Source organism: Amphibalanus amphitrite, unplaced genomic scaffold (genome assembly GCF_019059575.1).
Source record: "Amphibalanus amphitrite isolate SeventyFive unplaced genomic scaffold, NRLGWU_Aamphi_draft 000124F_arrow, whole genome shotgun sequence".
Lineage (NCBI taxonomy): Eukaryota > Metazoa > Arthropoda > Thecostraca > Balanomorpha > Balanidae > Amphibalanus > Amphibalanus amphitrite.
In genome coordinates this window covers 537,196-563,606 of record NW_024881619.1, presented here as the reverse complement: position 1 = coordinate 563,606, position 26,411 = coordinate 537,196, and the positions used below count along the sequence as shown (strand labels likewise).

The 26,411-nt window shown below is 52.4% G+C and overlaps 2 protein-coding genes across 5 annotated transcripts; one reads left to right on the top strand and one right to left on the bottom strand.

Annotated features, from left to right (window-relative positions):
* Positions 1 to 1,298: 1,298 nt before the first annotated feature.
* LOC122381673 (apolipoprotein D-like) lies at positions 1,299 to 26,075 on the top strand. 4 transcript variants are annotated; one of them, XR_006256569.1, is made up of 7 exons: positions 1,299 to 1,474; positions 20,663 to 20,898; positions 21,729 to 21,848; positions 22,058 to 22,268; positions 23,136 to 23,290; positions 24,652 to 25,415; positions 25,620 to 26,075. XR_006256569.1 is itself a non-coding variant. In XM_043366129.1 (6 exons), the coding sequence occupies exons 1-6, from the start codon at positions 1,453 to 1,455 to the stop codon at positions 24,853 to 24,855; spliced, it is 948 nt and encodes a 315-aa protein (XP_043222064.1). In that variant the 5' UTR covers positions 1,299 to 1,452; the 3' UTR covers positions 24,856 to 26,075. The 4 variants fall into 4 exon arrangements, 2 of the variants coding, with proteins under 2 accessions (XP_043222064.1, XP_043222065.1); XR_006256570.1 differs by lacking the exon at positions 1,299 to 1,474 and adding an exon at positions 18,021 to 18,169; XM_043366129.1 differs by having other exon boundaries at positions 24,652 to 26,075.
* Positions 8,980 to 13,462, bottom strand: LOC122381671 (uncharacterized protein K02A2.6-like). Its single transcript, XM_043366124.1, has 2 exons — positions 10,575 to 13,462; positions 8,980 to 10,037 (listed from the first exon to the last, which is right to left on the bottom strand). The coding sequence occupies exons 1-2, from the start codon at positions 13,278 to 13,280 to the stop codon at positions 9,123 to 9,125; spliced, it is 3,621 nt and encodes a 1,206-aa protein (XP_043222059.1). The 5' UTR covers positions 13,281 to 13,462; the 3' UTR covers positions 8,980 to 9,122.
* Positions 26,076 to 26,411: the final 336 nt, after the last annotated feature.

Below are 26,411 nucleotides of genomic sequence, written 5' to 3'. Positions count from 1 at the left end.
CATTTTGCACATACTTTGGAATTCTTGGGTTTTATTTTCGCGACGTTATGCGGTTCCCCGTCATTTAAACCGGATTTTAACCATGAAGTTAAAGAGCCACGAGCTTGGATTCTTCCACGGACGTTAGATCTGGATTAGCTCTACATTTTGGATATACTTTGGAATTCGTGGGTTTTTATTTTCGCGACGTTATGCGGTTCCCCGTCATTTAAACCAGATATTAACCATGAAGTTAAAGAGCCACGAACTTGGTTTCTTCCACGGACGTTAGAACTGGATGAGCTTTACATTTTGCACATACTTTGGAATTCGTGGGTTTTTATTTTCGCGACGTTATGCGGTTCCCCGTCATTTAAACCAGATATTAACCATGAAGTTAAAGAGCCACGAACTTGGATTCTTCCACGGACGTTAGATCTGGATGAGCTCTACATTTTGCAAATACTTTGGAATTCATGGCTTTTTATTTTCGCGACGTTATGCGGTTCCCCGTCATTTAAACCGGATTTTAACAATGAAGTTAAAGAGCCACGAGCTTGGATTCTGCCACGGACGTTAGATCTGGATGAGCTCTACATTTTGCATATACTTTGGAATTCGTGGGTTTTTATTTTCGCGACGTTATGCGGTTCCCCGTCACTTAAACCGGATTTTAACCATGAAGGCGATGAGCCACGAGCTTGGATTCTTCCACGGACGTTAGATCTGGATGAGCTCTACATTTTGCACATACTTTGGAATTCGTGGGTTCTTATTTTCGCGACGTTATGCGGTTCCCCGTCATTTAAACCGGATTTTAACCATGAAGTTAAAGAGCCACGAGCTTAGATTCTTCCACGGACGTTAGATCTCGATGAGCTCTACATTTTGCACATACTTTGGAATTCGTGGGTTTTTATTTTCGCGACGTTATGCGGTTCCCCGTCATTTAAACCGGATTTTAACCATGAAGGCGTTGAGCCACGAGCTTGGATTCTTTCACGGACGTTAGATCTGGATGAGCTCTACATTTTGCATACACTTTGGAATTCGTGGGTTTTTATTTTCGCGACGTTATGCGGTTCCCCGTCATTTAAACCGGATTTTAACCATGAAGATCAGCTCAAAAGTTAAAATAAATGTCATATTCGTGTTCAGCATGGTCAACTTAACCCATACCATGAATCTGAAGTGATTTGGAATTCGTCGCTGAATACGTATACGTATACGTCGCTAAGTTCACGGACATCTTCGATGTCCGGCAGCCAGCAGTGCCCGGGGCGCGCCGCTGAGCCGCGCCCGCGCCGCCCAGCCGGCGGCAGCGCTCAGCCGACGGCGCGCCGATCAGCTGACTGGCGGCCGGCTCCAGCCGCCGCGCAGGGACGGCGGCCGGCGAGTCGGCCGGCGGCGGCGGCGGTACAGCCGGAGGTATCACCGCCAGCCAACGTCAGCCCGGAGGCTGAGTTCGACATCATGACGACCGAAGGTTTTCCAAGTAAGGCCCACAAAACACTTTTCACTGCGGGTGGAGTGCCGGTGACATTTTTAATCGACTCCGGTGCTGAATGTGACGTCATTACACGTGCTGACTATGTGCGGCTGACGGGTGACGAGCAGGGTGAGCGGCTGAGGCCGTGCTCGACGGCACTCCGCATGTATGACGGGGGACTCGTGTACACGGATGGAAAAGTGAATCTTGAACTAAGTAACCCTGTGACGGGGCACAACTGTACGCTACAATGTAAAGTAGTCAAGGCGGCTATCGCGCCGATCCTTAGTCTAAAGACATCGCTCCGTCTAGGGCTGATCGACGTCAAAGACAGTGACCCGTTGGAGTATGTGTACCACTCACCTAACAGCCGGTCACGGGCACCGACCCCCGCCCCTCCGCCCACTGGCCGGTCACGAATTATCGACCAGTATCGGGATGTGTTTGATACAAGCAGGGTGGGTCTGATTTTGAAAGACTACGAGATTGTCACCGATCCCTCTGCGGTCCCCGTGGTCGACGCTCCTCGCAGGGTCCGTATTCACGTGAGGGACAAACTGAAACGGAAGTTGGACGAGCTCGAGGCTCTTGGCGTCGTGTCACCGATCGTTGAACCCACTGACTGGGTTTCCCACCCCGTGATCGTAGATAAGCCGTCAGGTGACATCCGACTCTGCATCGACCCCCGCCATCTAAACAAGGCGGTGCGCCGGGAGCACTATCCAACCCCGACTGTTGACGAGATAACCGCGCGTATGAGTGATGCTAAAGTGTATAGCGTGTTGGATGCCGCAAACGCCTTCTGGCAGATCGGATTGTCGGAGGCGTCAGCGCGTTTGTGTTGCTTCCACACACCCTTCGGCCGGTACGTGTGGAAGCGCCTGCCGTATGGTGTTACTTCGAGCCCTGAAATCTGGCAGCGAGTCATCAATGATCTAGTTAGTGGTCTACGCGGTGTAGAGGTTATCGCCGATGATGTAGTGGTTGTAGGCAGGGGGGCGTCCATGTCTGAGGCGGAGGATGATCACGATCGAAATCTCTGTGCGTTCCTCGATCGCGCTCGATCCAGGAACTTGGTGCTCAACCCGGACAAATTCCGCTACAAGGTCCCGGAGATCAAGTGGATGGGTCATGTCCTGACCTCCGAGGGAGGCATGCGGCCAGATCCGGCGAAAGTCGCGGCTGTTCACGAGTACCCAGTCCCCACTGACGTGCCCAGTCTGAAACGGTTTCTAGGCATGGTCAGTTTTCTCTCCCGCTATATTCCGAACGTCTCCCACCTCCTGGCGCCGCTCCGCGCGCTGACACAGTCGCGCAACGAGTGGTCGTGGTCCCACGTGTGTCAAAGCGCATTTGACCGGGTCAAAACGCTGCTGACGAGCGCGCCAGTTCTGAAATTCTACGATCCGCGGTCACCGGCTACCGTCCAGTGCGATGCCTCGAGCTATGGCCTCGGCGCCGTCCTGCTTCAGGGGGGACAGCCTGTCACATATTGTTCCCGCTCACTCACGGCATGTGAAATCGCGTACTCCCAGCTGGAAAAAGAACTACTGGCGATCAGTTTTGCGTTGACGCGGCTCGATCAGTATGTGTATGGCCGGCACGTGACTGTGGAGACAGATCACAAACCGCTGGTGCCGATCATGGCAAAACCCCTGTGTGATGCCCCGTTGCGTCTTCAGCGGATGCTGCTTCAGCTCCAACGGTACGATTTTAAAATTGTGTATCGTCCCGGCTCACAGGTCCCTGTAGCCGATGCCCTGAGCCGAGCCCCAGTCAAAACGCCGCAAGCCGCGTTCGCTGTGGAGACCTCGTCACTTCGCCTCGTTGATGGCATTTCTGTGTCTCCGCAGCGGCTGGAGGCGATTCGGGCCGCCACTGAGGCGGACCCTGTTCTGACGACGGTCATCCGACAGCTGCAGCTGGGATGGCCGGATGACCGGCGCCGCCTGCCGGCCAGTCTAAGGGCCTTCCACCACCTCCGTGGGGAGTTGGCCTCGGAAGACGGCCTGCTATATAAGGGACGGTGTCTGGTGATACCCTCGTCTCAGCAGCGGGACATCATTACCAGACTTCACAGCACCCACATCGGGGTCGCCTCAATCCTCCGGCTGGCGCGACAGAATGTGTTCTGGGTCGGGATGACAGCCATGATTAAAGAGGCGGTCCTCCGGTGTCCGGTTTGCCTGGCATACCGGCCCTCGCAGCCACCAGAACCTCTGTCCCCGCACGAGATACCGAGTCGGCCTTGGGAAAAAGTGGCCATGGATTTGTTCGACCTTCGTGGAGAGACGTACCTGCTGATTGTGGACTATTTTACGAATTTTGTGGAGGTCGAGCCCCTCAGCCGCTTCACGGCCGCACATGTGATATCTGCCCTGACCTCTCAGTTTGCTCGGTACGGCCTACCAGAGACCCTTATCAGTGATAACGGACCCCCTTTCAGCAGTGAAGAGTTTCGGTTATTCACTAAGGAGCTGGACATTCAGCACAAGACCAGTAGTCCGCGCTATCCCCAGTCGAACGGCAAAGCAGAAAATTCTGTTAAAACCGTGAAAAACCTTATGCGCAAGGCTATGGAAGATGGCAAAAATCCACTTTGGGCGCTACTCATGTGGCGCAACACCCCCAGTGAGGGGATGTCTGTCTCACCGGCACAAAAACTGTTCGGTCGCGCCTGTCGCACGTTCCTACCGGCCCTCCGGTCCACCCTCCTCCCGTGCCACCCCTCCGACGTGCCGGAGGCCCTCGCGCGTCAGAAGGCCCGTCAGGCTTCGTACTACGACAGAAAGGCTCGACCTCTGCCTCCCCTGATTCCCGGCCAGTCGATTCGGATGCGTCTTCCCGGTCAGATTACGTGGTCCCCTGGCATATGCCTTCGCGACGCAGGCCCCCGCTCCTACTGGGTCCGGGTCGACGGCGTTACGTATCGCCGCAACCGCCGTCAGCTACTGAGCACCAGTGACCCGCCTCCGCCGCCCCCGCTGGTGGTTGAGGAGCCGCCCGTTTCTCCGCCGGACCGGCCCGTCTCTGAGCCGCCTTCGTATATGCCCCGTGGGACCGATTCGCCGATGTCCTCACCGCCCTCTGCGCGGCGCAGCTCTCTGGGCTCCGACTCCCCGGCCCCGGCACTGGACCCCGGTGACTATCGCAGTTCCCTCCGCCGATCGGGGCGCGTCTCCCGGCCCCCGGCCTACTTGGCCGATTATGTGCCGCGATAGCCTCTGTCCGGTGAGATCGTGACTCGGCGCCCCTACATCTGACTTGTAGTATATGCGTGTGGTAACTTGTGTCCCCGTTTTGTCTAATACACCAGGTATTGGTGTTATTGGGCTCAATCGGTGTTATTGGTGTTATTGGATTGTTCTGATGAGAAGAGGAGATGCGTCGTGCGTATCTTAAATGCACCGTACATTGCGCGTGCCTCCGCTGAGTGCATCGTATGTTGCGCGCGTGCCGCGATATGGTGCAGTGTGATGTTGCTTCGAGTGTTGCCGCGATTGATTGTTCTGATGAGAAGAGGAGATGTGTCGTGCGTATCTTAAATGCACCGTACATGTGTTTGATGCTGCCCCTAGATGGCAGCACAAGGGAGCTAGCTGTTGTTGGCAGGAGAGCGCCATGTTGTTGTTATTGTTTTGTTGTGTACTGAGCTGGTCGGAGTGACCGCTCCGTGTTTAGGAGATGAGCCTTGCCCTTATTCGTTCAACTTGAGTGCTCTGCTGGAACTCAATACAGATACTCAATACCATTACGTTACCTTACGTTACACGACCGTCGACGGAACGATCACATTTCACTGTTTACAATAATACAGCTACAATTCCCAACTATTGGTTATTGGCATCTCAGCTTACGAGCCAGCACAAATCGTTGCATTTGGGCCCAGTGAATTCCCAACTCACGACACAACCTCTTATATTGCCTTGGACACTGCCTCAGCCTGCAGCCGGCGGACCGTCCTTGGCAGCCGGCGTGGCGTGCGAATTTTCCACTTGTTAACTTCTACTTGCACACAACAGTATCACTAATTCCGAATCAGAATCCGATGCATGACACATTATGATGAGAAAGTTAGAAACACCATCCCTCCCACACACATATGGGTTTATATAGCCTTGATCCCTCCTGACTAAAATAATTGTGTTTTCTTTTTCTTTTTACTTTTAATAAATATTAAAATGCCAAAAAATGCATTTCGGCGAAAAAGTACCAGATTTCGTTCAGGCGTACCTCCGTACCAGAAAGGTCGAAAAAGTACCAGATCTGGTACTATCCCAGCCAGCAATTCGTCCGGGATGCGGTTGGGGACGGTCGGGATAGGCTCCGGATGTCCCGACTTGTCCCTACCGGGTTGGGTAGGCTTGGGTTGTCCCAATCGATACCGGACCTCGATGGCCGGCGGTAGGGGCGACTCGGGATTTCCGGACCGCATGCTTAATCGGTTGGGACGCGGTACGGATAGCCCAATCGAATCCCATGTTTAGACAGGCTTGTGATTTACGTTGTTATCCCAACCGATCTGAGAAGGCGCTTCGGGCACCATATCCGGTGGCCCAGAAAGCCTGGAAAAGCAATCAGATGGGCCGCGTGCAGGCAGACGCGTCCTCTGAGCGCAGCGGCCAGTCTAGCTGCCGCGTTGGTCAAGTGTCGATCCCTCCTTTGAGCTGCTGCCTCAGGATATTGCTTTTGAACTGGCTCTAGCAAGCGGTCGGTTCAACTGTTGTCGTTGCAGGGAAATCAGTCCGTCTTTGAGAACAGGGTGAGTATAGTGCACACTTCATCCGTGATGTAGGGAGCGGGAAAGCTATAGGTAATAGAAATTGTTATGTTCGTTGTGGTTGTACGGCATGTGAATTACACTCGTGCTGTCGCATGTTTGATCAGTTATCATGGACAGAAGATGTTTGGTCTCATTGTCAAGTGTCGTTAATGGTTGCATTGTAGGTTTGAAACCTGAATTACCAGGCATACCATGTGAAATGTCAGATGTGGGTTATTTCTTAGTGATTTTTAGTGTGTCCCAGACTTTGATTAATAACCTCTTGGTCATTTTCAGATGCTCTCTTCGCACAGTGGTGAACCGCCCGACCAGATGCCAGCCGTCTAGTTTCGCGGTGGCTCTCTGAAGCTCGTGACGGCAGACGGACACACTGTCCGCAGAGGAGCCGACACGAACAAGGCGCAGGCCTGCTATAATGACTGTGAACACCGGAAGTGAGTCCGCTGTGCCAGCGCCTTGCAGCGGCGCTAAGATGATGGCCGACGCCACGAATGTGCTGGCCAGGCTGTGAATTTGTGAAAATTTTACCTGTGTGCAACCAGTAAATTTATGAATATATTTCAGTGTCCAATGTAATTCATTTTGTCGTGCAGGCATTATAAAGGTTGAGTTGGAGAATAATGAAGAGGCGAGGGGGTTGCGGTGGCGCAAGCAAAGTGGTCGCATCTGCATAACAGCAATCTGCGGTTATAAGACTGCGGTTAATATGTCAGATGCCTGCGGTATTCCCAAACCGGTCGTGCGGGCCGAGTTGGGACATCCCGATCGGGATCGGAGTTCATCGCTTGTTAAAATGCCATAAGGCGGTCCGGATGCGTGCGGGATTTCCGAACCGGTTGTACGGGGAGATTTGGGGAATCCCGATCGGGATCGGAGTTCAGCGCTTGTTAAAACGTCATAAGGCGGTCCGGATACGTGCGGGATCTCCCAACCGGCCGTGCGGGGTAGGTTGGGATATCCGGACCGTTCCAGCCCGTACAAAGTGTCTCATTTCCCAATCCCGTCCCATTCCGGTCCCGATCGGGGTGGTGCGGGCTGAGTCCGAAAATCCCGATCGGGAACGGAGTGGGATTGCTGGCTGGGATAGTACCAGGGCGGCAGCACTGAATGCTATGCAAACGCGACTATGATGTAAGTTGTGTAACTTGTAACACAAAGCAAAGAAGCAAAGCTGTTCAAGGTTACGCTTAGACTATTTGCCAAAGGCAGCGCTATTCGGCTGCCACCATTAAAGTTAGGGGAGAGCGGGGCCAGTTGAAACACGGGGTCAGATGAAACATGGCTTTATTTTCAACAGTATGCAACATATGGCGTTGCCGACACCACTGCGCATCCGCGCTCGACCACTTCCTTTGTAAACGGCGTTTGGGCGGCAAACGGACGGTAATTTTGGTTTGACACTTGTTTTTGTGTTTTTTAGGGGCGTTTGGGAGAAATCGTTTTTATGAATATTTTGTGATATCTCATATACCTTTGTTTGCTGAAAGAAGAACTCCTGGCTCCGGAATAACACCTTATTTGGCCCTTCATTCAGCATGATGCCGTCCCTCCAGCTCGTTTGACATGTGCTTTACGGCGCGTGCGAGATGGCGGGAGCGGATGGGGTCAATTGAAACGCTTCTCTGAGGGTCAGTTGAAACAGGGCCACAGGCCGTTTCAATGGACCCCGTTGACCTTTGCAATGGTTATTGTTCAGGGTCTGTAAACATTCAAGGAAATAGTCCACCTTTGAAATGAGCTTTTAAACTGAAATAGTAGTTTAATAGAGCTCAATTTTTGACCCCTTTTTCTCCAGCCTTTTGCTTGAAAGCACACTATAGCCTGAGATATTTCTCATTTTCCTCATCCGCCCATTTTACCATAGTCTATGTACTTTATGTCACCTATTATGAGGAACTTTGCACTTTTAGCTTTCCAACGACCTATTGAATGTAGCATTTGGAAAAGTAAACCGGACAAAATATCTCCTTAAGAAAGTGGCCTTAAAGAGGAAAACATCCCATTGTTAAGGATAGGTGCAATTGACCCCATGGGCTGGTTCAATTGACCCTCGCATCGGGGTCATTTGAAACGGGCGTAGAGCTGTTTTATAAGCATGCGTTTGGCAGCAAAATATGTTTGAAACATAATTTTACATATCTTAAAATAAAGCCAAAAGAGCATATTTTTTTCATGGTCTTGTGCATTTTTCGATATGACAACTAGATCTCGCTGTGCATCTCAATATATAAAAAGTGGTTCAACTGGCCCCGCTCTCCCCTACTCTTTAAATCAGTAACTACTTTGCCGATCGAAATATCATACCACCTATCGCAGTTACAATTTGCAATTGTGCCGGTTTTTTTAAGTTTGGTGACCTTAGGTGACTTTGGTGACCCTGAGAGGTCACATGAGCATTTTTGCCTAGTGCAGTCATCCTGTAACAGCGGCGTATTTAGAAAATCGCGAAGGGGGGGGCCAAGGGTTTGGAGGGCGCCACCTCACCCAAGGAGGGCGCCATACGGTCGCGAGATAAAAAATCGCTCAGTGGGGGTTGGGGGGTTGGGAGGCGTTTTTTACCATGCCACCAGTTTTTTTTTTGCGTAACCTCGTATAGGTCGTTGTAGTGTATTGCACTCACACATTCATCACTCGCACTCAAGACTGAACAGTGTACATTCAACTCGACTAATGTGCCCCGCGCCCTTGCCGACGGCTCGCCGGCGGGCACCCGACTCCGTCTCCCGGCCGGCCCGGGCGCGGCGCCGCGGTGCGGCCGTCCCGGTTACCTGACCCGGCCGGCTAAAGGTCGGACTGGCTCCGGCCGCCGCTGCCAGCCGGCGGGGGGCCCGGGGAGGGGTACTACACTACATTCCCTTCCCCCCGAAGCGCTCATCTCCACCAGCGCCTCGTTGCCCGTCCCGCTCGCGTGCGGTACGGGCCCTCCATGTTTCCGGCGTCCTCGACGTCGACGTTAGAGGCATTTCCGGCAGAGTCGTTCCAGACGTCTCCACCTACGTCGACTTCGGCCGCTCCGCCGTCGCCTGTCTCCACTGCGACGGTCCCAGCGCCGCCTCCGGCGCCGTCAGGAAGCTGGTCAGGCCCGACAGCCTCTCTTCTCTCGGCTGTCTCCACGCCGACAGTCTCGGCGCCGCCGCCGGCGTCGTCAGGAAGCAGATCAGGCTCGTCAGCCTGTTCTCGCCCGCCTCCTCCGGGAACGTCAGGCCGGCGGACAGATGTATGACACGGGGAGAGTCGCTCGGCATGGACTCTGATGCCACCCTCCAGCTCGAACGACACGGGACCACGCTGTGCGGTGACGACACATGGCTTGGAAAACCGAGGTTTTCCCTTGCGCGGCCTTGGCATCAGGCGATAGCGAACGAGATCGCCTACCTTTATGTCGGGCTTCCTTGCCGTTCGGTCATGATACCGCTTCATCTTTCGCTGCTTCTTCCGGACGTGCTGTTGGATGGCGCCGTCACCTCTGCAGTCACTGCTCTGCACCACGGCGTTCTCCAGTGACGTCCGCAGCTGGCGTCCGTGCAGCAGCTCTGACGGGCTGCGCCCCGTCGTGGCGTGCGGCGTCGCCCGGTACACCATCAGGAACTGCTGAACGTGCCGCCGCCTGTCTGCCTTCTGCTGCTCACCTATCTGGATGGCAGACTTCAGACTGCGGTTGAAGCGTTCCACAGCTCCGGAACCTGCTGGATGATACGGGGACACCTTGATGTGTTTGATCCCGTTAGCCTGCAAGAACGATGCAAACCGTGCTGACGTGAAATGGGTTCCATTATCACTCACCAGCTCTTTCGGCCAGCCTTCTCTGGTCGCCACTGACGTCAGGAAGTCAATCACGGCGTCTGTACTTGGCTCTGATACAAACGCCACCTCCGGCCACTTGGAGTAGTAGTCTGTGAGCACTATGCCGTACCTCTGATTTGCCGGACCCTGCATCGGACCAATGAAGTCCACTCCCACCTTGTCCCACGGCGCAGTAGGCAGCGAGACCGGGATGAGAGGCGTCCTGGACGTCTTGGTCGACTTGTCCGCAACAGAGCAGGTGGGACAGTTCTTGACGGCTGTCTCCACCTCGCCGTCCATCCCTGGCCACCAGAAGACTGCGCGCAGACGCTGTTTCGTGCGCACTATCCCGGGATGGCTTTCGTGGGCAACTGTCACCACGCGGGTTCTGAGGGCAGAAGGAACAAGTATCCTCTCACCTCTGAACACCACACCCTTCTCGATGCTCAGCTCGTTCCTGTACCTGAAGTAGGGCTTCAGCATAGGCGGCACCTCCCTCAGTTTCGACGGCCAGTGCTGTGGGATCTGCGATATCAGCGCCTTGACCTCGTCATCTTCAAGGCCTGCTGCGGCGATATCAGCGCTGCTCACCGCCGGCATCATCTCCTCCAGGGCTGCGACCAGCTGGTCCTCGTCTTCTGCAACCCCATGACTGCCGGGAAGGCGTGAGATGCCATCAGCCTGGTTCAACTTCCCCTCGATGTGCTGAACCTGAAACGCATAGTTCATCAGCTTGACGGCCCAGCGAGACATTCGCATACTGGCCCGACCGATGCCCTTAGCAGACAGCAGAGAGCGAAGGGCAGCGTGGTCCGTCCGCAAAACGAACTCCTTGCCCCACAGGTACTTGTGCCACTTCTGACACGCCCAGACGCATGCCAGGCCCTCTCTGTCAGTTACGCTGTACTTGCGCTGTGCTGCGCTGAGCGTGCTGGAGGCGAATGCCACCACTCTCTCTCCGTCTGGGTGGATCTGTGAGAGAACGGCCCCGAGACCAATGTCGCTGGCGTCGGTCGTGACGAACGTCTGCAGACTGGGGTCGAACGGTGCCAGCGCAGACGAGTTCAGGATCGCCGACTTCACATCCTCCAGCGCAGCTGTCATCTCCTCCGTCCATCGGAAGGCTGGGGCGTCTTTCCTCAGCGGCTGCCGCAGAGGTTCTACCCGAGAGCTGAAGTTGGGCACGAACTTGCTGTAGAACGCGAGGGACCCCAGTGCAGCCTGGAGCTCCTTGGTGTTCTGGGGTTGTCCCATGTCTCGAAGACCTTGGACCCGATCTGGTGAGATTTCGATCCCACGCTCCGACACGACGAACCCCAGGAACTCCAGCGACACAACACCTAGCAGACACTTGTCCCCGTTCAGCGTGATGTCGTAGTCCTTCAGCCGCTTCATGACGGTGCTGAGCCTCGCGTCGTGCTCTGCACGGGTGGGCGCTGTGACCAGTACGTCATCCAGGTAGACTTGAACACCAGGGATGCCTTGCAGAACAGTCTCCATGAGCTTCTGGAAACACTGCGGAAGACTTTTGAGCCCAAAGCAGCACCGCTTGTACCTCCAGGTCTGACCCTCATGCACGAAAGCAGTGAGGTTCCTGGACTCCTCGTGCAGCTCCAGTTGATGATAGGCTGAGTTCATGTCGAGCTTGGACATCACCTTGGCACCTCGGAGCTTGTCCAGCATTTCCTGCATCGGAGGGATGGGGTAGCCGTTTGCGACAATGGCTTTGTTCACCGCCGTCAGATCGAGACAGATCCTCAGGCCCTCACCTCCTCGCTTCCGGACCACGACAATCGGAGACAACCAGGGCGAAGAGCCACAGGGTACCTTCTCGATGACTCCTTGGGCTTCCAGGGACTCCAGATGGTCACTGACCTCCTGCCTCACAGCGTACGGTAGAGTCCTCAGGTGTGGCGTGCTGGGCACAGCTCCGGGAATCAGACGCACCTTGTGGACGAATCCCTTGATGGCTGGCAGCACCTGATCCTGCTTCACCTGGCAGACGACACTGCCACGGCTCACCGTGACTCCGAGCTGATGCTGGAGATCACGGCCCATGATCGGTACATCACCCACCGCCACGTACAGTTCCGCTGGAACGGAGAGCTGGTCCGGTCCTGTGACGTCAGCTGACATCTTACCCAGCACCTTAATGCCGCTGCCGTTCCACTGGGCGAGCTTACCCGCAGGACGGAGAGGGACGTGACTGAAGAGCTGCCAGTACGTCCTCGCTGGGACGATGCTGACCGCCGAGCCGGTGTCAACCAGCATCCTGACACGCTTCATCTCAATGAAGGCATCATAGTACGGGCACGACACTGTCTGAACGACCGGACATTCGTCATCCTTAGCAGACACGGACAAAATCTGCACATTGTCAACAGCACCGGTCTTGTTAGAACGAGGACAACACTTGCTTAAGTGTCCGACAGTGTTACACTTGAAACATTTCAGGTTCCTCGCTCTGCACTCCTTGTCATTTGCCCAGTGACCCGGTCGACCACAGGCACGACACGTACCTGACTTCTTCACAGGAGGCTGACGCTGCGTCTGCTTACGCGCTGAGTCACTGCGGCTCGTGCTGCGCCGCTGCCCAGTATACGCCACCTCCACCGCAGGAGCTGAAGGTGAAGTCGCACCGGCAGATGAGTCGTGCAGTAGAGCTTTTCGCTGCAAGCCCCGGTCGTGGGCCTCGGCCACAGCCTCTAGCTTGGAGAGAGATAGGTCATCAATCATTATCAGCTTGTCACGAAGCTGGTCAGAGCGACAACCCTCGATAAACTGATCACGCAGCATGTCGTCAGTCAGGGCACCATAACTGCAACAGGCCACTGCCTCGCGGAGGTTGGCCAGGAAAATCACGCATGACTCATCAGGGCCTTGGGTGCATTTCCGGAATTTCAAGCGAGCAGAACGAACATCAGAATCGCTCTCAAACAGTTTCTTGAAAACAGCTACAGCAGCATCGAACTGAGACACAATTGCAGCACCAGCGCCGCCGGCGTCAGTGTCACTTACTCCAGGTTCGATGTTCTCCTGCTTGGTAGCTGAAGCAGCAGCTCGGTAGAGTCGACGTGCCTCCGCTCCGACTGCTGTCAACAGGAACGCTGTCCGACGACCGTCCGTCCAGTCCAACCACCCGCTGGCCTCAGCGAAGACCAGGAAGTCCTCGTACCATTGTCGCCAGCTCCCAGGACGCTGTCCCGGCCGCGACAGGAACTCCGGTGGCGCCGGTGACTGGAACATGTCGTCTTGAATGCAGTCCGCTTATCTCATCCTCGTCGCCACTTGTAGTGTATTGCACTCACACATTCATCACTCGCACTCAAGACTGAACAGTGTACATTCAACTCGACTAATGTGCCCCGCGCCCTTGCCGACGGCTCGCCGGCGGGCACCCGACTCCGTCTCCCGGCCGGCCCGGGCGCGGCGCCGCGGTGCGGCCGTCCCGGTTACCTGACCCGGCCGGCTAAAGGTCGGACTGGCTCCGGCCGCCGCTGCCAGCCGGCGGGGGGCCCGGGGAGGGGTACTACAGTCGTGCTGCATTGATTTTGCATCGTGTGTATTCTTTATACTCCAGGTCACAAAAGGTCAAGTGTTCTTGAAATGCTGCGCCGAAGGCGCGCGAAATTTTTGAAAACAACCTTTTCCTCCGCTTTTTAGGCACGCCTTTTATACGATCACTGTTCAAAGCTCCTCTCGCTCTTTTACCAAATTTGAAAGTGTAAAAAATACCTAAGGTTTGGTCGGGCCGCTGCCACACAAACTGTACAGAAAGCTTGGCTCATGGGTGTCGATGTATAAAAGTTTATTGGCGGTGGCATATCTACGCACCAGATCACCGTATCGGATTGATACCGGAGCGCGAGATGCGTAAACATCATCCAAATTACCTCAGACCAGCCTTCATAGCCTTCTCACAGATGCATACAGTGTACCCACATAACCAGTTTCAATCACCGAAACTTCAGATGCCTGCTGTTGCGCCCGAACCTGTTGACAATACTTAATCGTAATCCATATAGATGCCATGATGCACGTAAAGTAGGATCAATCCGTTAAGACCAAAGACGTGTTTTATGCATCGTAGAGCGTAGATAGTTTTGGTAGGTATAGATACTTCATTCATTGTGCTGAATGCACGTTCATTTGTGGCAGTTTTCACAGGCAAGACATCAACTATATATGTGCAATAGAACGACTAAGTTGAAAAACATGCCAAAGGAGTAAATAAATGATAGGAGGGCAGCGATCAACGGATGTTGCCAATAGGTAGAAGGGCTGCGATCCACAGGAGGGCACTAATAGGTAGAAGAGCCCCGATCAACATCCCGAGTTTCGACAGTAGGGCACCGATAGGTAGGAAGTTGGCGAGCAGCAGGAGGGCGCCAATGGATAGAAGGGCAGCGATCAACAGGAGGGCACCAATAGGTAGGAGGGCGCCGATCAACAATCAACAGGAGGGCGCCACCAGGTAAGAGGGTGGCGAGGAACAGAAGAGCACCAATAGGAGGGTGGCGATCAACAAGAGGTCGCCAATAGGTGGGAGGGCGGTCATCAACTGGAAGTCGCCAATGAGCGGAAGGGTGACGATTAAAATGGGGGTGGCAATGGTGAGGAGGGCGCCTTTGCTCAAGAGGATGACACGAACAGGAGGGCGTCTGTGCGGAGGGCGCTGGTCAACAGGAAGGTGCCAGTGGATAGGAGGGCGGTGATCAACAGGAGGGTGCCAGTGGTTAGGAGGGCGGCGATCTACACGAGGGCGCCAATAGGAGAAGGGCCCCGATTAACATTCAACAGGAAGGACTAGGGAACCAATACGTAGGAGGGCGGCACTGAACAAGAGGGTGCGAAAAGGGAGAAAGGCGGCCTTCAAAATTTCACATGAGGGCTCAATAGGTAGGAGAGCGCCAATAATTATGAGGACGCCGATCAGCAGAAGGGCGGCAATGTGTAGCAGGGTGGCGACCTACAGGAGGGCGCCTTCGGGTGAGAGGGCGCTTATTTACAGGACAGCGGCTTACATAGGCGACCACCGTTACGCTTAGAGAGCTACAGCCTACAAATGTGGTTGGAGGGCGCCCGAGGGAGCCCTCCAACCGTATTTGGAGGGCGTATTTGGAATGGGCGTCTTCCGAGGTCGCCCTCCATCCGTATTTTCCCTGTAAACACATTCGCGATTGGAGGACGCCCTCCAGTCGCGATTATTTTTCGATTCGATTATATCACAATTGCATTTGCGATTGGAGGGCGCCTTCGGCGCCCTCCAATCGCAAAGGGCGCCTTCGGCGCCCAAGGGGGGGCCATGGCCCAGTGCCCCCCCCCTGCCTACGCCCCTGTCCTGTAATTCGGGAACCACTCTGCCGATCGAGACAAAACCGGCAACCGCCACCAGTTGGACGGTTTGCCATATAATTTCATGAGTCGTTTTGAATATGTTGGCCTCAGGTGAGCTCGGTGACCTCAGGAGGTCTTATGCGCGTTTCCGGCTACTCTAAAACTTAGAAACTACTGGAACGATCGAGACTGATCACTGAAACGCTACCGGTCGAGTCGTCATATGAGATTTCACCGGACGTTTTGAGCATGGTGACCTCAGGTGACCTAAGTGACTTGGCAGGTCACCTGAGCGTTTTCGTCTATCATTGCAGCCACCCTAGCTCAAAAAACTATGAAACCAATCGAGACGAAAGTCGAAAATACCACTAGTCGATTCGCCGTATGCGATTTATTTATATTTTCAATGTGGTGACCTCAGATGACCTTGGTGACCTTTAGAGTTTAGCTTGATGATTTCGCATAAGGCAATCAGGTGACCTCCCAAAGTTCGCTGAGGTCACCTGAGGTCAACATATTCGAAATGCTTGATGAAATCGCCTATCTCAATTCGATAAGGTGCTATAGGTATATACAGGGTGCGCCATAAAGATTTACCCATCACAAACTTGTTCGCCAAAACTTTATTTTTAGACATAGAGGTCCGAAAATTGCGCATGCGCGAGGCAAACACGTGACTTTTACGTAAAACAAATTATTTTTTAGGTGAATGACACAGTTTATGCACCATGACCCGGACAAGCAGACGTGACAAAATCGTTGCACTAAAAAATGCCGGCTTCACTGACCGGGCCGTTGCAAAAGAGGTCGGTGCGTGCCGTAAAACCATTTACAATGTAATGAAACGGTACAATGAGAATGGCACAACATCTGACAGACCAATTCCAGGCAGAGAACGATCTGTACTAACTTCAAGTGTCACCGAGGCCGTAAAGAAGAGAATAGCCAGAAATCCAAGGAGGAGTTTGAGGGAGATGTCAAAAGAGATGCATATATCAAAAACGTCTTTGAGGAGACTCGTGAAAGGGAGGCTAAGAATGAAGGCCTACAAGATGTCAAAGCGGCACACGATTTCAGAAAGTTCCAAGAAAAAGCGACTGAGCAGGGCAACAACAATGTTGGAAGAGATGAAGTCCGCCGGTCAAAAGGCCTTTATCTGGTCGGATGAGAAGATTTTCAACGTAGAGTCAGTATCCAACAACCAAAACGACCGGGTATACGCCAAGAGTACCGAAGACATACCTGCAACAAAAAAGTATCATTTTCGAAGACAGAAACCAGAAAGCATGATGGTTTGGGCTGCTGTTGGCTCTGACGGCTCCAAATCTCCTCTGGTCTTCGTGGAACCTGGAGTCAAGGTCAACAGCGCCATCTACGTGCAGATGCTGGAGAGGGAAGTGCTCCCTTGGCTGAAGGAGAGGTACGGCGACCAGTATGTCTTCACTCAAGACGGTGCGCCGGCCCACACAGCGGCCAACACCCAGGGCTGGTGCCGGCAGAACATGAGCGCGTTCTGGTCCAAGGACTGTTGGCCTCCGTCCAGCCCAGACCTGAACCCCATGGACTTTTCCATCTGGTCTATCTTAGAGAGCCAGGCTTGCCACGTCCCCCACAGCAGCTTGGTCGACCTGCGACGCGACCTCCTCAGAGCGTGGAGGGGGATCAGCGAGGAGACCGTGCGGCGGACGTGCGCTGAAGTGCCCTCGCGTCTCAGACGTGTGATCAAGGCAAAAGGCGAACACATCTGAAATCGGCCAGACTAGCCTGTTCGGAGATAGTCTCGTGACTTGTGTGCAAAAAATGGCTTACCTATGTCAACTCGTTTGGAAATACAGTGCATTTTTCGATGGGTAAATCTTTATGGCGCACCCTGTATATACTTTCGTAATTCGTCCCGATCGGTCCAGTGGTTTCTTAATTGTTATAACTGGAGTGCGGCATGGCTGTAAGGGCGGTGGTCGAGAAGGTAGTGTTATCCGTTGCTGAGCTACCTACAGGATTGCTGCAATTGATATAGTACCTATACGCAAAAAGTTAACCTCACAGGGTCATCCGAGTACACCTGAGGTCATCATATTCGGAGCGGCTGACAAAAGCATCAGCAGAACTTTGGTTCGAAAGGCACCGTTTTCGCGATCGGTACGGCGGTTCCAACTTCCAGGTTCCTAATTTGAGGGATGACTGTGGACCTCATGTTCCATCAATTCTATAATTCCATCAAAAAATGACGAAAACGATATAGAGATAAAAGAAAAATAAATAAAAACAACAAGACGGATGGAGAGGCCTGCATGCACCCGAGCTAGCTGCTCTTTTTGGAAGAGCGGAAAAGGAGCCGAACGGCATGAACAATGAACAGGTAAGATGATCCGGATAATTCGCACGTGCGATTGGAGCTGACCCACATACGGTGGCTGATCAGTCACTGCACAGTGCACACGGTTCTTGACGTGCCGGCAGATTATCCTGCTCAAGACCAAAGCTGTTACTTCGGAGAGACGGCCCATGCGGTGACCTCAACCGCAGGCGACTGCGGCGTGTGCGGTCGCGTGGTATACCACGTAACCACACATGCATGAGAGAGCCCTGGCCAGCGACTCATCGCTGTCATTTGATCGGCCCGCTGTAGTCTGGGAGCCACCCGGCACCTGTCATCGAAAGTTGAACGGTGAACCCAGTTGTCACGTGTGACACAAATACGTTCAGCTGTGTGATAATTCTCGGTAGACGGAATAGCATGAAGATCGAGGTTTTGCGTGTAGGTATTAATTCTTAGACTTCTAACGTATTCGTCTAACGTAAGTATAAGTTTATCCATTCATAACAAGACTTTTATGCAACATTTAAACCTCGCCCACATTGGTGTTTTGCCAGCCGCGAACGTATGCCTAAGGGGGAGGGGGTCCGTTGGAACCCCTCCGCATTGCCGTTTCGCCCCTGATTGAGCTAGAGCTTCGCGGAAAAAACGAGCGTGTTGCCCGTGACGAGAGAAAACCGATGATACCCAATTTTAAGGTCCTAGGTCATCGGTTGACCTTCCAGGTCAGATCAATGACCCAAAAGTCGGGAAAATCGGGACCTGTTAAAACGTTGTAAAGTGTGGCTGCTATAAGGTTTTTCGGGGTGCTGATCACGAATATCATGTTAGTTTTGATCACAGATGTTTCCATGCATTTAGGCCAGGTCGGGTCAGGTCAGGTCAGGTAAGGTAAACCAGTAGGGGTCCTGTCGGGTATTCGTAGTGTCAACCGCCTCTGACAGCTTCGTAACATGTTACGAATGCACCAAAACCACTTCTTAAATGTTCAGCTGGATGCTAAATTCGATTTCAGCTCCAAAAACTAGCTTAAACACATGTGGGTCATTCCACGTCAAATCGATCACGAATGCACCCGACCTCCTTCGTTTGGATGAAATTTGGTAGGCTCTTAGCACCTGTGAAAAACAATACATCCTACAATTCCTACAAGTTTTAGTCCTGGGTGACCTGACCTCTGAGGTCAGAGTTATGGGTCATGAAAGGTCAACGATTTTTGCCGACATTGCGGGATTTAAATGCCCATTGCTCTGTAAGTAAGAGTGCGGGGAAGCTGCGGCAAGCGCCATTAGAGAGGCAATGGATGTAGGTTTTATAGAAAATTTTATATATGTCGGTGACCTTTCAATGACCTTTGACCTGAATAGGTCAAACTGGGTATTTTCAAATTTGACCGTGTTCTGTACCTCAGATGTTTACGAAAAATTAGCAGAAGATGTATCATAGTATTGACAGTAAGTAAGACAAAAAATATTTCTGGGGAAATTCTAACTTGTAAAGAAATAAATCATCATATCAAGCCAAACGCGATATACGAAATATGCCCTCAGGCTATTTGACGAATCCCGGCTAATTTCCCGCCTCTCGTTGGCCCGATTGGGCTACAATTTGGTATGCACAAATACAATACACTGATACCCGACCCGAGGTTGATACTCGATTTTAAGGTTCTAGGTCAACCGGTGACCTCTGAGGTCAGGTCAAGTGTCCTAAGGCACGGTTCGGTTTTTGGCGAATAACTTCGCAAAAAACGGCCGCAGAGCCGCGATTTTGGCAGCATTGTGTTTGCCTTGCTCAGGCGCGTCGAATGATATACTTTTTGTTTGGGTGAGGTCAACTTAGGGTGTTGACCTCGGGTCACGGTCAGGTCAGCGCCCCCAGGTCACTCACCCAAAGCTGTTGACCTCACCCAAACAAAAAGTATATCATTCGACGCGCCTGAGCAAGGCGAACACGATGCTGCCAATTGCCAAAATCGCGGCTCTGCGGCCGTTTTTTGCGAAGTTATTCACCAAAAACCGGACCGTGCCTTGGGACACTTGACCTGACATCAGAGGTCACCGGTTGACCTAGGACCTTAAAATCGGGTATCAACCTCGGGTCGGGTATCAGTGTATTGTGCATACCAAAATGTAACCCAATCGGGCCAACGAGAGGCGGGAAATTAGCCGGGATTCGTCAAATAGCCTCAGGGCATATTTCGTATATCGCGTTTGGCTTGATATGATGATTTATTTCTTTACAAGTTAGAATTTCCCTAGAAATATTTTTACCTTACTTACTGTCAATAGGTACTATGATACATCTTCTGCTAATTTTTCGTAAACATCTGAGGTACAGAACACGGTCAAATTTGAAAATACCCGGTTTGACCTAGTCAGGTCAAAGGTCATTGAAAGGTCACCGACATATATGAAATTTTCTATAAAACCTACATTCATTGCCTCTCTAATGGCGCTTGCCGCAGCTTCTCTGCACTCTTACTTACAGAGCAATGGGCATTTAAATCCCGCAATGTCGGCAAAAATCGTTGACCTTTCATGACCCATAACTCTGACCTCAGAGGTCACCCAGGACTAAAACTTGCTGAATAGATTGCCTTCCATGGGCACCCCGAACATACCAAATTTCATCGAAATCGAAAGGGGTAGGGGTCGGACGATAGTACCAAATTCTGATCGATTTGACGTGACCCATGTATAACTCGAAAAAGTGAACAGAGGTCATCAAAGCTTTTACTCCCGTCTCCCGCTCTCACATTGCGCACTAAATTTCCCTGCGTTGGTCGTTTGAGAATCGTTGGCGATCTCCACCCTTTGTTCGCCTGTCGGCCCTCCTGCCGATATTTATTACACCGCCGCACGTAAACGTATATCGGCCGTTTTCTGGGCATTCTGTCTGTCTGTGTGTCGGTCGTCGGTGCGTAAGTCTGTGTCGGGGTGAGTCAGCCGCCACGGTCGGGCGCCCTTTCCAGGTACCCGCCTCACCCCGCCCCAGCCCGGCCCCGCCCCGGCCCGCTGCGGCAGCCCGGTGTGTGCGACATGCAGCTCGGCTCGGGCGACGCGCTGCCGACGCTCAGTCGTGCTCCGAGCCCCGTCGCCGCCGGTCGTTGCATGCTGCTGGGGCCCTCCTGCTGGTACAGAGACCGGACAGCGGCGGCGGCGGGTCGACTGGCCAACCGAGACATCACATTCTAACTGCAACTACAAGGTGAGCGAGGTCTTGTGAATGTGCACCCTTTCCTTTGTGCACAGTTCACAAGGTTTGACGTAGCTACTAGCTATGGCAACACAATGCAGTACACCGTCACGCATATTTAATTGCGTGTTTATAGTCCGTTAAACGGCTCGATCAATAAGTGCGAGGCAATGCACCGTTTCTTTCCCGGACAGGCCTGGTAACTTTAATTCGGCGCTATTCGGTTGTATACGTAACACGGGATAGACGGTGTAGCCTTTTATCCCAAGGTATCAATGTCACCCCGGTCACCCCACTGTGTCAAAATTATATAACATTTTTTTCGGTTCATAACATTTTCAAGCATCATTTTACGCGTTTTATATAATGCCGGACGGCATACTTTTGCAGCGAGCCGAATACCGTTTAATTGTCCTGGGACACTAAAACACCGGCGCTACGATAGAGGTCACCGTGATGTTCACCGTATCACTGAGACCGTATCAGCGTGCCGCTGTCCGTTCACAGCCCTATTTATCGGCCTCTGTGGGCTGTGGCGTCATTTCGACACGCTATACCGCGGGCTGCCAGCTGGAAATCAATCACACGGGCCAGTTTTTTACAGCCCAACATAGCTGACGTGGCGGACAGGACCGACTTTTCCAGGAAAATAACCCAACTAACTAGACGTTGGCATAAACTCCACGAAGGTTTTCGAATGCTTGTTTCATTGTTAGCCGCGGGAATGTTGAAAACACAGAGTTGTTGCGAAAAGCGACCTCGCATACCTACCGTTTTATTAGCTGTATGGCTAACAGTACGAACGCATTCCTATCATCAGTCCCCTGACCATTGCTTTTCAGATGCTGCTGCCAACCCTCCTCCTCGGGTGTTTCCTGTTGGTGACGGATGTAACCGGCCACAAATATTCGACCAGCAAATGTCCGAATCCCAATCCCGTGAAGGACTTCGACGAGTCTCAGGTAAGCGTGATCTCGGCAAAAAAGGAAATACTGTCAGAATACTTTAGTGGAACTGGAACAGAGACGGAATGCAATTTTATATAAAAAAAAACATTCATATGAAAACGGTTTCTGCGGTCTTGTCAGTCTCGGGGACAGGACAGACCAGCAGTGACCATCAATTGTTCAACTTTTGACCGCGTGCGACCTGTCCGCCTCTCCTCTCTCAGATCCTGGGAAAGTGGCGCGTGGAGTACGCCGTGAAGACGACCAGCACGTGCTTCGACATGGACTTCCGCAAGGAGGGCAGCCAGCTCATGGTGTACGAGACCAAGGAGCCGGCGGCGCCCGAGAATCTCAGTCTGGATGTCAAGTACGGCTCGGTGGGCACCCTGGCCTCCACGGCCCAGGCTGGCTACTACCAGGCCTCCTTCTCCACCAGTGAGTTCCGTACACAGACAGTTCTGAGCCCGGCAATTGTTTGTAGCTTCTCATGATCCTAAGCATTAATTTCTAAGAATTTCCAGTCTGAGTCAATAATTGTAATAGTCGCTCGCTAGTTTACAAAATACTTGTAAGCTGTACATAAATGACTGCTTCCTTATCAAGACATATGCTTGCTAAAAACATTTTTATCGCCGTTTAAATTTGGTGGATCCGTCCCTACGTTGACTGCAAGTTATATTCATTTCGTGGGCGTTCACCGGATGTTACGATTCCAACAAAATCACGTCATAAATGAGGTGATTTTATGGCATATATGTGATATTCGAAATCACCGACCACTTGCACTACCTTTACGTCAGGCGTCGAACTGGGCTCACGCATCACGGTCGTCATCAGAGTCATGTCACGTCCCATGTCCCTGTCCCGGCCACCGGGTGCGAATAATGTCGGCAGCCGTGGTCGGCGTCGTGCTAGGGCTTGCGGCACGGGATATGTAGCTATAATATAACGACAGATATAGTCTAACGACAAATATATGTCGTTTGACTATATGTATATCCCATGCTGGTGGTGTGCTGATGCTGACGAATACCATGGCGGTGTGGTCAAATGGTGAATATTGAACCGAGCCAAAATCAGACCGTACTTGTTGAACCGAGCTATGTCTTCGAAAGCAACCTTTAGATATCTGTTGTAGGGCACACTCACCCATTCTCAAAGCATTCCCCAAAAGGGGAAATCGAATAACGCCTCCTCTCCATCAGTGCAACTCCAAAGCACCCTTTTATCGCCACCGTTCCCTGCATCTTGCCTCAGTCATGGCCCCTCCCATGACAGCCTGTCTACGCTCTCCGCTCTCAGGTGTGATTTCCGGCCGGTTCGTGGTGCTGGACACCGACTACAAGACCTACATGGTGGTGTTCCACTGTATGCAGATGTCCATCCTCGGCAGCAGGAGGGCCGTCTACGTCCTCTCCAGAGACGGCGCCAAGATCACCGACGAACGGCTCAAGCAGGTGCGTACCAATGCTGTTTTATTACCTTATTTATGCAGATTATTTTACTAATAAAGAAAACACGGGATCGCATGACTCAGTACGGATAGATCGTAGACCGGGTATGTTTGCCGCGGAAAACGTTAGTCATACGATATGTACCCTAGTAACTATGTAAGTAATCATAGGCGGATGCAAGGCGGATGCATGACGCATGTTAGGATGTACATAGGACGACAAATAATAAGCCAGGCGATGACTAGATTGATAGTCAGCTGGAACCATCCCGACTTTTTCCGTCCCAGGGAGCGGTCGTCCAAAAGTCAAGTGGTACTTACTTGACTTGTCTGCATTTATAAGTGTCCGCATTTCGACAAGACAAGTCTGTTCCTAATCGTATACATAAAGATACAACTGATTACCAGTTTTCGTCACATTTCCAACCGAACCTACCCACATCCGGTTGCCCGAAAGCCGCCCCCATTCGCCGCCTCGCCCTCAAACCATTGGCTCCGGCGGTCGCCTGTCCTTGTCGCTTCGTCAGCCACGCGCGTCCCGGGTCAGAAGCCGAGTCGCCGCGGCGCTGCCGCAGCTCTCCGTGACGCATACATACATTACACGGCCTTACACGTCATCGTCTGGCCAGCCGGGCTCAATTGTACCGAACGGCTTCCTTGGTCCTCGAGCGGTGTCTGAGAACGGCGCCTAACGCACCGCGGTGACAAGAGGATGCAGCCATGTTCCGTGTAGTCCCGCTCATGAATGGAATGCGCGCTGGTCTGCAGCAGGTCATTATTCAAGCGTTTGGTGCCAAGATGGGATGAATGGGCGAGCCCATGCGCTTGATCACATGGAATGTCGGATGGGCTGCTCTCAGTCAGTAGCCAAATGGAATTGATACGTTCCTCGAAGTTGAGCGGCCCCTTTTGCCGCGTTCGTAGAGCACTCAAACCGTTTCAGAATAAACGGTCAACAAAACGGGAGCAAAGTTTCTGAATAGGAGAAGCAACAATTGGCATATACCTTATCCTAACTTTTTCAATGAATATTTTTTTGCGAAGTATTTGTTTCTCTGTTGCCGATTCCATAGACAAATCATCAAAATAATCACGAACCTCCCACATAGATTAAGTGAGTGCTGATCTGTGATCTTTGACTGCTAACCTGTATGACCTCTGACGACCTGTGACCTCTGACCTCTTGACTATGACCTCTGACTGCTGACCTGTCTGACCCCTAACTGCTACCTGTATGACCCCTAACTGCTGACCTGTATGACCCCTAACTGCTGACCTGTACGACCCCTAACTGCTGACCTGTCTGACCCCTAACTGCTGACCTGTACGCCCTCTGACCGTTCCCCCGCGACCCTCCGCCGTCAGGTGCGCGGCCGGCTGCCCGAGCTGGACGTGGAGGCCGGCCTGCTGGCCAAGGTGTCCCACGAGCAGTGCACCACCGCCGAGCAGGCCGACGTCGACCTCACCGGCTCCGTCAACGTCAAGGACGTGCTGAAGGCCGCCAAGAAGGTCGTCACCGTCGGCGGCGGCATCCTGGAGCTGGTTCAGGTGTTCGGCGCGCTGGGCTGAGCTGAGCTGAGGGCGTTACACGCTGGGCTGAGGGCGCTACACGATGGGCTGAGCGCGTCAAACGCTGCGCTGTGGGCGTTACACGCTGGGCTGAGGGCGTTGCACGCTGGACTTGGGGCGTTACACGCTGGGCTGAACGCTTCAGACTCGGGGGTGAGTGCGCCCGGCTAATTTAAGGTGCCGAGTGACCAGTGTTCGGTACTCTGTATGTTGCCCCCTTGCGAAGAGGATGGTGAAGCACGGGTGTTTTTTATGTATAGGTATCTGTTAACTCAATGAGTTCCAGAAGCAAAATTGAACGGGGGTGTATTATCGTTTCAAAATGAAAACGGAGTGGAAAGCAATATGATCGACTTTCAGGCTGACCAGCTTATGATTTATCAGTCCCTACTTTGTAGAAAAAAATAGATGTGAACAAAATATAAATCCCATTCCACTTTATTGAAAGGTAACGCTCATCAATCGTGATGAATGCTCCATATTTATGTGAATCGTAGCTTTATTGGGTCAACCTCCCAAAAATTGTATGTGTTTTAACATTGCTTTAAGCCACCAGTCGCTGCTTTAAGAACAAGTGCCGTCTGTCTTAAAGGTACCGCGCAAAGTAACGGTGGATCCATCAAGCCTGACCGAAGGGCTTAATTTGAGTCACCGAAGCAATGGACATCCTCGTCCATTGCCCAGGTCAATTGGTTCGGTGACTTTTAAATTATAGCAGGCACTTCCTCGGTCAGGCTTGATGGATCCAACGTCACTTTGCGCGGTACTTTTAAGACAGACTGTACATTATTTGTTGTGTAGGAACTAGGAACGAAGCGTTGGAACGAATGCTAAGTCGTCGTTGTTGAAGCATGTTATTTTGTTTGTGACTGGGATTGCGCCGATTGCGTGTTGTGTCTCATTCCTAGTGACTGTTAGCAAGATATCGCACAAGAACGCGATCCAGCGCGATCTTTTCGCGTCGCGATCACTCAGTAGGCATATAGTGATCGCTGCTCGGTGCTTTTGGACGTGCTGTGTAGTTTGTACGGAGCGAATAGTGAATACGATTCGTGGTGAGAGCTGCAAATATCGAACATTGCACAACGCGTTTTACCTACTTATTACGAGTACCTACATTATACACGCTAGTCACCGTCAACGTCAATGTCTGAACCAATCGCCCATTTCGCGTCATTTTTATCGCTTATAGATTCACAAATAAACACCCACAAAACTTATCTGTATTTTATGATGTACGAAAAACGCAGAGAGACATGACTCCGGCAGTGACCGACCAGGGTTGACCGTGTGAGATTTCGACCAGGTTCACAGTCCGTTCGACATCCCGACGCCGTCTTGGCCGCTCGCTGCGGTGGCTGCCTCGCCGGTCTCCACTTATCGGCGCTACCTCTTGCGGCACATGTGGTCCCACACACATCCGATACAGAAGCTGGAACAGACGGGACGGTAGAGGGTCATCCCTGGTGGCTTCGGCCCCTCGAGATCATTTTTAGTGTTATCGGGAAACTGGTTTCCTTTTATGTCGTCTGATTCAGTGGGTTCTGATTCATTCG